This window comes from Phaenicophaeus curvirostris, chromosome 10, assembly GCF_032191515.1.
Source record: "Phaenicophaeus curvirostris isolate KB17595 chromosome 10, BPBGC_Pcur_1.0, whole genome shotgun sequence".
Lineage (NCBI taxonomy): Eukaryota > Metazoa > Chordata > Aves > Cuculiformes > Cuculidae > Phaenicophaeus > Phaenicophaeus curvirostris.
Genome location: NC_091401.1, coordinates 6,281,974 through 6,295,061, shown reverse-complemented (window position 1 = coordinate 6,295,061; position 13,088 = coordinate 6,281,974). Strand labels below are relative to the sequence as shown.

At 38.1% G+C, this 13,088-nt stretch overlaps 1 protein-coding gene across 4 annotated transcripts in view; it reads right to left on the bottom strand.

The window, feature by feature from the left end:
* The window catches only part of OSTN (osteocrin), a 52,081-nt gene that overhangs the window by 7,353 nt on the left and 31,640 nt on the right, over nt 1-13,088 (bottom strand). For 3 of the 4 annotated variants that reach the window (XM_069864600.1, XM_069864597.1, XM_069864599.1), the window contains exon 2: nt 1,986-2,084. In XM_069864600.1, coding sequence (XP_069720701.1) covers nt 1,986-2,084 — 99 coding nt within the window. Of the gene's footprint in view, nt 1-1,985; nt 2,085-9,282; nt 9,377-13,088 lie in introns of those variants that run through there. The other variant, XM_069864598.1, reaches the window with a different exon arrangement.

Sequence of the window (13,088 nt, the reverse complement as noted above, 5' to 3'; positions counted from 1 at the left end):
CATGGTCTCCACAGAATTAGATAAAATTTTCTGACCAAAACTTTTATTTTACACATTGAAGCAGGTTTTCCTCTCTCTTTAAAAGCACTCCACTATCTTTCTCATTAATACACAGTGAGTTTAGTGCAAATGTAAAGGAAACCATCACAGAGATGATGTAATATGCTTGTGTCTACCACAGTCCACACCATAGTTGTGGTGATGACATTTCCCACTACTGATGGGTGGCATAACTGGTGGTGGAGTGTATAAAACTGATCTTTATATAAGGAGGAGCATGCAACCACAACAATGACACAAATGATGTAGCACTGCTGGTACTTTTGTAAAAAATTCCATATCGTTCTCTGACTTGATTTTTTATGATCCTCAAGTGCACTGAGCCATCCTTTCTGTTCCCTTTCAGGGTTATACAACTTTCATAGACGTTTACAACAAAATCATGCCTTCAAAAAAAGCTGAAGTCTCCCATCTGGTTAGTAGGGAATAAATGTCTACAATAATGCTTGAGACTAGAATGTAAAAAAAGCCTCTGTTATTGAGTATTTTGTGCAGTCCCACTTACTTTGCTTAAAAATGATATAACAGAACTGTAAAAAGTATAGATACAGCTAAAATGATAATCAGAAGTGGGCCAGGGTTTTCCTATGGTGAATCACTGAACAAAATACAGCTTCAAAGATAAGCAGAGATAAGCGAGATATACAGGGAGTACAGTGCAGTGTTTATAAACTTAAAAAGAGCAAAGAGGTGAATAAAGACTAGTAATTTTCTCCTCAAGAAAAAGAGCTTCTCTGTCCACCTAGTGAAGTCACCAGCTGGTGGATTTAAAATAAATATAAGGAGCCACTTTTTAAACACAGCACATTGATAAAGTGAAATGCATTGCCAAAGAGCATCACGGACACCAAGATTTTAAACTGTTTCAAAGACAAATTCAGTCTCAGCAGCAGGTATAACACATCCTGATCCAATGCAAGGCTCTGAATCAGGAAGTCTCTGAAGATGTTCTGTTCTTATATTCTTTTCACATAAGCCTGTCATTGCTGGAGATGGGATACTAGGTCTCTGTGGCATCACAGCAGGAGCTGCTGCAGCACTGATGTAGGGAGTGTTTCCCCCAAGCCCTATTATCAGTAACAAACATTATTTTGTATAGTCATGGTATACTTATGTGCAGACAGAGAGCAAGGTGAAAGGATCCATCAGTATTCTTCAGTATGCATCTAACTTATAAACTAATCTTAAAAATCTATGTAAAGACCCTACAGCCAAACAGTGCTACTTTGATTAAAATTTTATATCCTTGAATTTTTTATAGCATGAAACCACTACCTAAATACCTTTCCTGCAAAATCTGTTTTGTGTCAAGAAGACATATAAAAAGAGAATGCAACAGAGGTATTTTCAGGTGCAACCCCTGCATATTGTACTGGATGAAATGTAAGACAGCTCTCCCATTTCATTTGCTGCTTTCCTTTGCAAGCTTAAGTAAATTACTTTGCTACTTCCCTTTTCTGGTCTATTCTGTCTCCTTTAATCTGTAACTTTTGTGTAGGTGTTCCTCTCTCAGGGGTCTCCTTATGACTGTTGAAAGCTGTAGATTTCTTATGTTATTATCTGTCTTTTAAGAAGAATAAAACCTTCCCTTCAGTGTCAGATGAATTTATTTCCCTGCCCCATCACCTGCTTCCCCTCTCCAGGAAGTTCTCTAGCCAAAGTCACTGGACAGTGTTTTAACACACAGAAATCTCACAGTATTTCAGGAGAGGTTGCGTGAATCTGGGTGAGATTTCATTCTGTCTGTCCTCCCAGAGCCATGTAATTTGCATCACTCCTTTCACTGGGGAAGTTGTCCTGCTCCTGCATTGCCCTTGCAAAGTCAATACCAACGGTTCACCTCCCAACACTCTTCAGAGACCATGGCCAAGAACAACACGAGGAAGAGCAGGGTTACATGACAATCACCAGAAACATCCACCTACCTCTGGAGCTGCCTCTGCAAGAAGCACTGAGCTAGAGCTCCACTGCAGTAGGGTAATCGCAAGGGCCAAATGCACCACCACAAGCTGGAACTGCAGCATCTGTAAAGGAGAGTATCCTGTTAATGACTTCACAGTGCCATTCCTGGAGGAACCTTGCTCCCAAGGTCTTAAAGAACTGAAAGCAAAGGGAAGATTCTGTTCCAATAGCTGTTAATGCTTTTTTTTTTTTCTGTCTTACAGAGTCACTGCATAAAACCCAGTGACCAGATAGTGCCAGCTGGATGCTCTTCACATTTTGGTGCAGAATGATCTCCCTCCTCTTTGCTCCTTTACAGCCCTGCAAATCTATTAATTCATTTCTGCATGACAACCAAGTCCTTGCAGGGGCAGCAGTAATGAATGCAAACTTATGTTAAAACCAGATGAACTAGACACTCACTTGTAAGAAGGGAGATTGGCTCACAGGCACCCAGGATGACCCCGATACCCCTCACCCCACATGAATGATAAGTGCTTAAAGCTGTTATAAAAACTACAAGCCTCTCCAGCAGCATTTTGAAAGCAAGGCTACATTTCATCAGTTCTCAACGTGAGTTAACAGTAGCCACAACTTCCAGGATCTTCTTGGGATCCTGGAATAAAGTTATCCAGCTTCTACACCTGGGAAAAGCTTACATGGGAATCCATCACTCAGATTGCTGGTGTTTTGATCGCATGCCACAGCTGTGGAACTGAAGATACCCACAGAGCCTTTCAGTGCAAGGAAGGTTAAGTTTATGGAGGCCTGGGATCAGGAAGCTGCTCAGGGTGTTCTTTAGCCACACTGTTTAAGCCCTTACTTGGATGTAGCTATTAAAACCTGGTGTGCTTCCAACTCACTCAGGTGGCAATATTTCAGCTGCAGTTAATGAAAATTAGGTGGGGGCCTCTAGTACTGAAGATATCTACTAATTTGCTGATTAATCTGCCTCCAGTCCTGCTCTAGAGTACAATTCAAGTCTGATTGTGCCATTCTTTGCTGACTCTGCTTGGCAAAGAGAACTAGAAAGGATTTATAAATACATTTCTATGATGTATGATAGTTGTTTTATCCTCTGCATAGAAAATTTCCCATTAGATCAGGCAGAAAGCACATGGTAAAAACCATTTGGCTTTGTACTTTTCCTTCACGCTACAAAGGAGAAAAGCCACAAAAATACTTGGAGTCCGCTTTTAAAAAGTGAAGATCTAACATTTGTAGTGTTTTTTCTTGAAACCATGTTTCATGCTTGGCTTTTTCAATACATTTTACGTGTGCATCTGTTATTTGGCTATTCCATTATACATATGCATTTTTATTATGCCCATGAGGGATCAGAAATCTGCTGGTTATTCTGTAGGGGTGAAACACACTTAGTCCTCTGGAATCAAAGAACAAAGTCAAAGGATCGAGCCAGGTGGTACCACTGTCTCTCAGTTCGAGGGCAACAGCCATTACAGTAGGACAAGGGTCTGTCTCAGTGTTTTTAAAGCTGTAGTCCTCTACAATGTATATTTTTATATGTGGGTGTGCATTGAAATTTGAAGCAGTAGTATACTACCTTCACAGGTAACCACATCCTGATTATTTGGAGACAGAGACATAAAAATAAATGGCAAGATTAAAAACACGTTTATTATAGTTTAAGGTCTGGGCTGGTATTCATTCAACCCAAAGTGCTAAATATAGCAACTGGTACACTAATCAAAATAAACATTAAGGCACCTGCAACACAAAAGACATTTGATTAACTGGTCAGAACTCAACATCAGTGAAATTAGAAGCAGGGGAAATCATAAGTAGTTAAAGCTTGGCTGTAGTTCCCATGGAAATAAGTAGCTAAGAAGCAATGTCACTGCTTTAAAAAAGAGCAAAACTTAAGCTTGGCAAGATCCTGTTGAGCTGATTTTCATGTGGCAATGGGACCAAGGCAGAAGAAAGAAGGGTTGTTATAGTGGAGCAGTTTAGCTCTAAAAAAGCATTTGCAAAACCAAGGGTTCGATGAAGACTATGTAAACATAACTAAAATCACAGTCTTCTACAAGTCTGGGACTTGGCTTTCCACCTTCCACCATGTCATAGAATCTTAGTAGTTAAAAGCAAGTGCTGTTTGTTCTCCTTGAGCTCCTCTGTTACAACCAGGTAAGCAGAGCCCTCTTGCCAAAAAGTTTTCCCAGCCCTGCACTGGTTCTTGCTTCATCTCATCCACATTTTACTTTGACCAGTTCCAAGAGAGACCTAAAGCAAGGCTTGACATTATTTTTTACTGAAGGAGAATGCTCAAAGCTCCAACAACCACATGGGCCTTTGCAAGATGTACCCTTACATTGAATTTTTGTCCTTCTGGAAAACTCCTCACCACCAGTTTCACAGAGATAGGTCAAGGGATTGGGGTATTATTTTATGCCTTTAGTATCCCAGGGTCTGGTCTGGTGTTATCTGACATAAAATATGCTTTACCCTTAACTAAATGTAATTGCAAGTCTGAAATTCAGACATATTTATGTGTTTTACTGATATTTTAGCTTGAAATGTGTCAAAACTAAAATTCCTCACATAATTAGGTATCTTTGTTACAGGTCCAATTAAAATAAAATTAAAGATAAAAGAGAGAGTGTTACTCTCCCTTATCAAAGCAGGATAAACATTCAAAACTTTTTCTTAGGAATATGTGCAGAGCCATTTTCCAAGAAAAGATCATAAGAAGGCGAAATTCTTTACCAAACAGAAACTCTTAAGTCTCCAACATGAAAACAAAGGACTTAAAAGAGGTTTTTCTTTTAAAGAAAAAAAACCAAAAAAATCCTGAAGATAAGTGGGCTGAACAAACCCCAGACAGCATGCAATCTATCACCAAACTCCAAACCCATTGCCTGTCAAAAATGGTAACAGCTGTCATTGTTCTTATATGAACTATCATATTTCACATTACTGTAGAGATTACTCTGCAAATATAAATCACAAGAGCTTTATTTTTCCTGCTGGCCTGTTAGCAAGAGAACTAAGGCAAGACATCATGCCTTGCACTGTAATCTTTCATTTCAGCTTCCACTATATATTGATGACAATGCTCTGCTTGTCGTTGCAACACCGACACAAGAGTGAGCTCACCTGCAAATGAGGACCTTCGCTTTGTAATGAGCTTGTGGCTGAGTCCAGAAGACCTTGGGGTTTTGTGCTGTATGTTCCCAAGCTGACCTGATGCAGAGCTTCTGTGCAACCTGTTCTAGGTGAACCTGCTTTAGCAGGAGGGTTGGAGTGGGTAATCTACAGAAGGTCCCTTCCAACCCTGACCATTCTCTGATTCTGTGAAAGACAATGGGAAGCTCCAGGTGATGTCCATTAGGACTCAGACCTTCTGCACTATGAGCACTGGGATGGTACTGGTAAGCCTCCATCACCTACCTGTGAGAATCTCTCATACCATGCACATTTCAACCAGCTGGAGGAAATCACAGCTGTCTCTACAAGCCAGTTACTGATATATTTTGTTGCTGCTCTGGTCTCACAAAATAAAAAATTAACTGCTGCTACCTGTCTTAATCAAATGTATCACTGAGTCCTAACATTGGCCTCACTAGCCTTGAACTGGACACCTGATGGGAAACTACCTTGGCCAAAAATATTATGATGGATAAGTATCTTACTAAAAGAACAACTTATAGATGGCTTGTGTGAAGCTCTGAGAATAAGTCCTGCTGAAGCCAATTTTCCCTACTTTTAAAAGTTACAGGATGGATCCTCTGAGCATATTTATCACCACAAAGCCAAAAATATGCCCATACCCGCAGTCCTAGTGATTTCAGAAACTCATAAGGGACTGCATATATCTCAAGGGTAATTTTCTAGTCATGTAAATATCAAAGAAAAGGGAGAAAAATCAAAACAAATCCTACCCTCAGAAAAAAAAAAAAAAACAGAGTCCAAAAATAGGTTAGAGTGGTGTTTTTGCTCCCATCCCACAGATGAGATATGAATACTTCTTACATACTGCTTTCTAAAAAATTACTGAAGCAAGACATTGAATCATGGGTCTTTGTGGTAAAACGAAATGCAAGCAGTCAGATCAGGCACTTCATATTATTAATAATGTGTTTCCTGGAGTAGCTGTAGATGTTTAAGCAATGCTATATGTTTTATTAGATATATATTGCAGAAAATGTCAATTTCTACAATGTAAATTTCCCTTTATTTTCAGTTTTCCAACAATGTAGATAAACAGGTGTGTGTAGATTTAATATAATGTAAGTAGAGAGAACATAAAATTCATGAACTTATGCAAGAGGTGCAAGACTACTGATTTTGAGGTAACACCTAGGTATATCTGCGCCCCAAATGAAGCATTTTGTCTATCAGTATTTCAAGGCCAAGGATGTACCACTTCCTGTAAAGAAGTTCCTTAAAGTTTTCTCAAGAAGGCACTTCAGGTTAACCATTGTTTTTCAGAGTCTTAAATTCCATAATTGCATTCACTGTAAAAAATATGATTTCCAGTCTTTGGTCCTGATGTGTTTTCTTATCACCATGATAGTTATCTCTGTCTGTGTTTTATCAAAGTATCTATTGTAAATGCTGATTCAGCTATTGATAGCTGTGCTTTTGGTGGATGCAGGTGGGGTCAGATGTTGCTCAGGTAAACACCTGTTCCTGTCATCTGTGCTTTTTATTTAACAATAGCCTAATCTGCTCAGGGTTTACCTAGTCTCTGCATCACCCCAGCCCATGGAAGGCACAATGTTCATGAAAGCAGCACATGAATCACGCGGCTTGTATGAAGAAAGGTTGAAAATGTGACACCCTAACTCCCATGCAGTGTACAAAAACTGTACAAATGAATACAGCCCTGCTAGGGTATATGTGCTTAACAAACACAAGCATGAGTCAGTAAAAAAATTAACTAACGCAGGTGGACAAACACTTGTGGAAGACCTCCCAGTCATAGTCTTCATCTCTTCATTTGAATAAAGAGTATGAAATCAAGTGGCCACACAGAAAAGTGAGGACACTTTTCCTTAGAATGGGCAGGAAGCAGATAAGTTGGACACCTTGCAAACATGACTACACTGTGCAATAAATCTATTTTTAGCAACACATTTTAGAGATTTAAAACCCCAAACTCACTTCCATACCGTAAAAGTAGGAGACCATGAGCAGGAAACAAACAGAAGTGAGAAAGCCCATCTAGAAGCCCAGGGACTATTAAATAAGAAGCACACTAAGATATGTCAGAAAATACGTCCTAATGTGAAGAACCTTTTTTTACCTTTTCTAAATGAGATGAGCTACAGTATTCTTGGTATGCACAATGGAAAACAAAACATTATTTTTCTTCATTGCTAGCAAACCCTCAACCCTACACTATTTCAATATGTACCAACTGAACATGCCAACTTTTCTTAATGGTTCTAACAACTTTACATTTAGTTTTCTCGTTAGTCTTTAGCATGAGAACTAAAAACTGTTCATTGTTAGAGTGCCATCTTCAGCATCTGAAGTAAAAATAAGAAATACTTCTATCAATAAAAATCAAGAAAGGTATTGTGTTTTTCTAAATTCAGAAAAATCATCTCCTTTTCTAACAGCACTGTAGTGATAAGTGGAAATTCTTCATACCTGTTATGAATAATATATTATTAGAATATATTATCAGTACAAAGGCATAGGCCATTCAAAGTCCTGTAAAAATATCCCTCAAGATACCCCTTCAAGAGAAGCTCATAGAAATGAAGAAAGGCATTGGAATTTCTCAACAAGAGAATGAAACGCTGACACTGATTTACTGGAGAAACACTTTTAAATGTTCTGATCAAGGATGTTGACTGAAGAAGAAGCCAGTTTCTTGGTGAAGATGCATTCCAAATGGAAACTAAAGAGTAATCTGTTCCTCTGAGTCGAAAAGGAAAGTTGTAATCACTTGCAATCTTTGTTAGGGTCAATCAAGAGAGTTCTTACAACTGTTGTGTGGTTCAAGGTTTTAATTTGCCACCTAAGAAGCCCAGAGAGGTACACTTGTCATTCATTCCAAGAGTGAAAATAAAGTCCTACTCTGCTGAAATCAGTGTCATGAGCATTTATAAATACTGAAGAACATCTGGTCCAACCAGATACATTTTTCCCATAATTTACACCATGTATTTCCTTGGTTTGGGGCTGGTGTGGGTTGGTTGGGTGTTTTTTCCCTGTTATTCCTCGTGATATTCAAAGTATTTTACAAGAAAAGTAGATGGAGCTACATTCTGAATACAGGTGAGCAAAGACAGACAAATGCAATAATTTTCCTCAGGCTTCCTGAGTGAATCAGTGGGCACAAAATGTCCCCACAGCTCCTTGGCTTTCAGCTCTGCTCTCCCCATAAGAGGATGGCCACTCCAAATTAAAACGCCAAGTAAGGAAAGTTAAAGGCACTGCGTGCTTGTGCTTCAAAGATTAGTAGATTCCAAAATTACTGTAGCCTCTGAACACCTAAATCAAAGGTTATTCACATGTATTTACTCCTATGACTCCAGTCTGGGAGGCAAAAAGAAACAGTGAAATAGATGTGAACTCAGAATGGAGAAATTATTTTTTCTGCCTTCATTTACAGTGGTAAAAAGCTGAAGTAACAAGGTCACTGAATAATGATAATTACTCTGTTAGTATAGGAGAGTTTTTGCAGGGTTACTCTATTGCAGGAATGTGGCAGAATCTGGATGAGCAATTATCTAATATAGGATATAATAAAATGTTTTTGCAGATCCATAAATTAAAGAAAAAGAATTTCCCTACACAGTTTGTCTTGTGTTTTGCAATATATGACATGTAGAAAATGTCTACCAGGTATGATATTTTGCAATGCAACAGAACTATTCTGTCATAGCTCTTTGGCTTACTTTAAGAAGTAATATGCCTTTGACAATAACAAATACAGAGGAAAATCCATAACAATATAAACATACAGCAGTTTACTGCAAAAGCATAAAATTAACTAGTCCCTGTTGTAAAATGCACTGACACATCTTGTTTAAATATCAGCTGATTAACTGAAGGAAATAAGTTTCCACTGAATATTATTAGTTCAGTTTTAGTGCCAAAAATACAAGAGATAAACATCTTATTATTTTAATTCCAAAGTGGAAGAAGAAACTAGCATTTCACATGAGATGTGGGCATATACCTTATGCATGCCTGGTAATACAAAAAAAATGAAAACAATTTAAAAGAAGAAAGCACAGAAGAAAATAAAGCTTCTGTAAACAGAGCAGAAGACACAAAAAACATCCTCAACCCCTCTCATCTTACCTTGCACTGGATATAAGAAATTCCAGGCTTAAAGGTCCTGCTATGTTCTTTCTCCTAACTTATCCCTAATGTTCAGCTTTCTTTCAGAGTTTTTATAGTCTCTGCTGTGGGCTACAAACTCCAATCCCTGCCTTTGCTTTCTCTTACATCATTTCTAAAGATTTTCCACTGATCCTTGCCCTAAACCTTTCTCTGTCCTGCAGTCTCACACACATACTTGCCTCACATTTGTTATATTTATTGCTCTGATCAAGATGATTATGTTGTAATTAAAGGTCTAGGGTTTTATTGTTGGTTTTTCTTTTTTTTCTTCTTTCAAGATTCGGACAGCCTTGGGAGATATTCAGCAGCATCACCATTCCTCTAATCTCTCACTTGTGCAAAACTGCAGTACAGAAACCTGATGTCCTGATATTTATTTTATTTTTTAAACTGTATTTCTAAGGGACAACAGGAATAACTTTAGAAGGACTACATTAACTTCAGGAAGAAATGATTTAGTGCACTTTTGGTAGACCAACACTGTTCTAAGATGACCATTAGAAAAGGGGTGTGTTTCGTAAAGTAAGTCACAACAACTTAAATCTTTCAGTGTGTCAGTGTTTGAAATGAGTGTAAAATGTGAGCTATGAAGCTGCCTGTCTTTCCTAGGCAGTACTAGAGGACTTATTTCTTTCCCTGTTTACCTAACTAGAATAAATCTACCTTCTCTTCTGCTCCCTCTTTTTCCATCTTGGTTTTCAATTGATTCACACAGCAATTGAAGACCCATTTTGGGGTCTAAAATTCCAACCTGTTCAGACTCCTTAACAGTTAATTCATAGTAACTTTATTCTCTAAATAGCTAGGCACAGTACTTTCAAAACAGATTTTACTCTGACTTGTGAAAAGCTCTTCCTACAAACAACAAACAGTAAAAGGAAATTTCAAATGCAGCTTCACAATAGCTGGGAGAAATTTGCCAGCCAGGAAGCAAAACCTTTGATCACTTGATCAGAGTGATTAAAAACGAAAGTTTAATCATATCATAACACAGCTCATTTCCCAGAAGAAGATGCAGCAGAATTTTGCATAGCTGCCTTAAAGTGCCAAATCAAGAGAGTTCATTTCTAAGCCTGCTTTTGCCACATTCCCTGACTGAGTTATAAGGGGAAAGACAAGTAAATGGAGAATGAGAGTCTGCTCTCCTTTTAGATAAGTAATACACATTTTCTATTAAAAAATAAACGTATCGCTGTGCTCTTTCTACAAAAGCATGCAGTCTAAAAGATTTCAGAAATGGACAGTGATAGACACAATTATCATCATCTCTGTCTAGGTGTGAAAAACTCAAATCTGAGTAATTAGCCATCTTCATGGGCTGTTACTGACCTTATAATAGGACATATGTTTCCAGCACATAGTGGGGTTTTCTTGGAAATAATAATAACAACAACATTTAATTTCTTGCCTGAATTGACTTAAATTTAGCAACAACTTACAGATACCATTTTGATACCTCCTGGAGAAGGCTGCTAAAGAAGCTTGTTAGATAATGAAAATGGTTTGTGGTGGCTACTTAGCCAACAGACCGTCAAAGGATCAGATATACTGAATACTAATATGGTTCTACACTTACAATATAATTAAGTTAGGGTCACTGAGAGTTTGGAAAGAATCTTTATTCATTTACAGTTGAGACAATAAACAAACATAATTTGATTTTCTCAACTATGAAGACAAAAAAGAAATAAATTGGAGGAGGTGAGGATTCAAGCCATGAAGCTCGTTCTGTTACCATCTAAAAGAATGACAAGCTTGCCTCCCTGCTGCCCTCATGCTGTTGCAAGTATTTTCTGTAATTCTTCCAACACTAGCTTGCAAATCAATTGAGCTGGCTCAATGTTTTCCTTAATTCCTTTAGTAGACAAGTTCTTATTCAGAGAGCAAAAGTTAGCAAGGGTTCACTTGTCTAAGTGTTGAGCAATCTTGCTCTTCATCAGCCTTGCCTGTGAAAACTATATTTGGGGTTGTCAGACCTCATTTTTAATATCTTAGGAATGACACGTGAATACAGTGACACATGCTTGCTAGTTTTACTGTATCATACTTCCAATCTTTTTCTTTTCCAACTAAAACATGTATCAGTACTGTTAGATCACTGTGGTCTAAGTCACAGAAATCCCCTCAGTCTGTCATTAAGTCGCGCTGTGGCAACTCTACCTGCCAGCCTTTTCAAATTATGGCACATCTCACTGATTGCTCACATAGGGTTGCACATTTGTCTCTTATAAATCACCATGAATAATGCAGGGCAAAGAAGGTGTTATGTATAAAGCAGTAGATCTATCCTCACAATAGGTCATGACCTTCAGGGTTTAGCTCGGGAAACAAGGACAATATTGAAGTTAGAAAAAGTGGAAATTTTTTTGAGTTTTGAAAGGTTTGCCCCAAAATTCTAAAAAACGATCCAAGAACTATTTTTTTCCAAATAAAAGCTACAATTTAATATTTATATAAAGAGCTGATCTCCACAAGTCAGGTGCTCAGCTAATACTGATTCATATGGCTCTGAGATAAACAACAGAGATATTCCAAATTACGGTGCCTTCAATCTATTTTTATTTCTTGAGACCATAAACATTTCTGATGAAATTGGTCCAATTCTGACCAGCCTGAAAGTGGATTAGTATTTCACCACATTAAGCAAACATCCAGCATTTTGTGGCTATATCACCGATTCAAGGAGAACATCCAATACTGCTTTTATTGCATTTACATTCACATCTTGTCTAGAGAAGGAGAAACCTTTTAAAATAACCACCACAGCTTTTCAGCCAACATAGAAGAGGGAATTTAAGAAACCAAGCTGACTCTCACCTATTTTCATATAGATACACAGAGCCAGAAGCGGATGACTCACTGTAAGACAGAACTACGGGAAAGAGACTTTGCATTAACAATGTGCATGCAGGTATTCCAATTAAAGGTACATTCTACCTTGGAAGGAAAAACTATGTTAAGAGCTCTCTTTTTAAATCTGCAAGCTATCAAAATAGGTTTTGCTATGCCATTTCGATTTAAGAAGACTCCTAGCAGCTAGATAGACTTTGAGAAGTAAAACCCACAAAGTAAAGGTAGCATATAAAACCGAGGACAGTAACATTCTTCAGGAATGTTAGACTTGCTACTAGCAGCTTCTATATGTGTATTTTTTTAAAAAATCCTTTGTGCTAGAACTGCTTGTTGTAGGAGCTGGGTCATTACAGCTAAGAGTCCATAAAAAGCACTCACAAAACAAAGCAAAAATCCCAAGCACAGACAGTTTATAGAAATGCAAGCTTTTTCTGTAATGGTCATGCTATGATGCAGGAGGATGTGTTTGGAATTAAGAGACAGTTTATCTTTTGTGCCCATGCCATTGACTCCCAGACCACCATAGCTGCAAGGAATGAAGATGGCCAAGAAGAGTAACAGGGCCTTTTGTGCTACGGACACGTTGTTCCACAGGATAGCGCATGAGAGGTAACAAAACCATACAAAGAGGTCTCAAAGTACTAAGCAAACTAATAATTCTGGGCCAATACCAGCCTGGTCCTAATTCATACTGGCAACACAGAAATGAAAATGAGTAGACTGTGTTTCCATCCCCTCTAGCTACACTATTTGGAATCAATGCTAAATATAAAAGTGACAAACTGAGAACCAGCCCCATCTTTCTGTGCTAAGAAAGAGGGAAAGAGAAGGAGTGGTGCTGATGTTTTCATACTCGCTGTCTTCTCAAAGACACGTATGCTGATGTCACCTGCCACAGAAATAAATGCTTT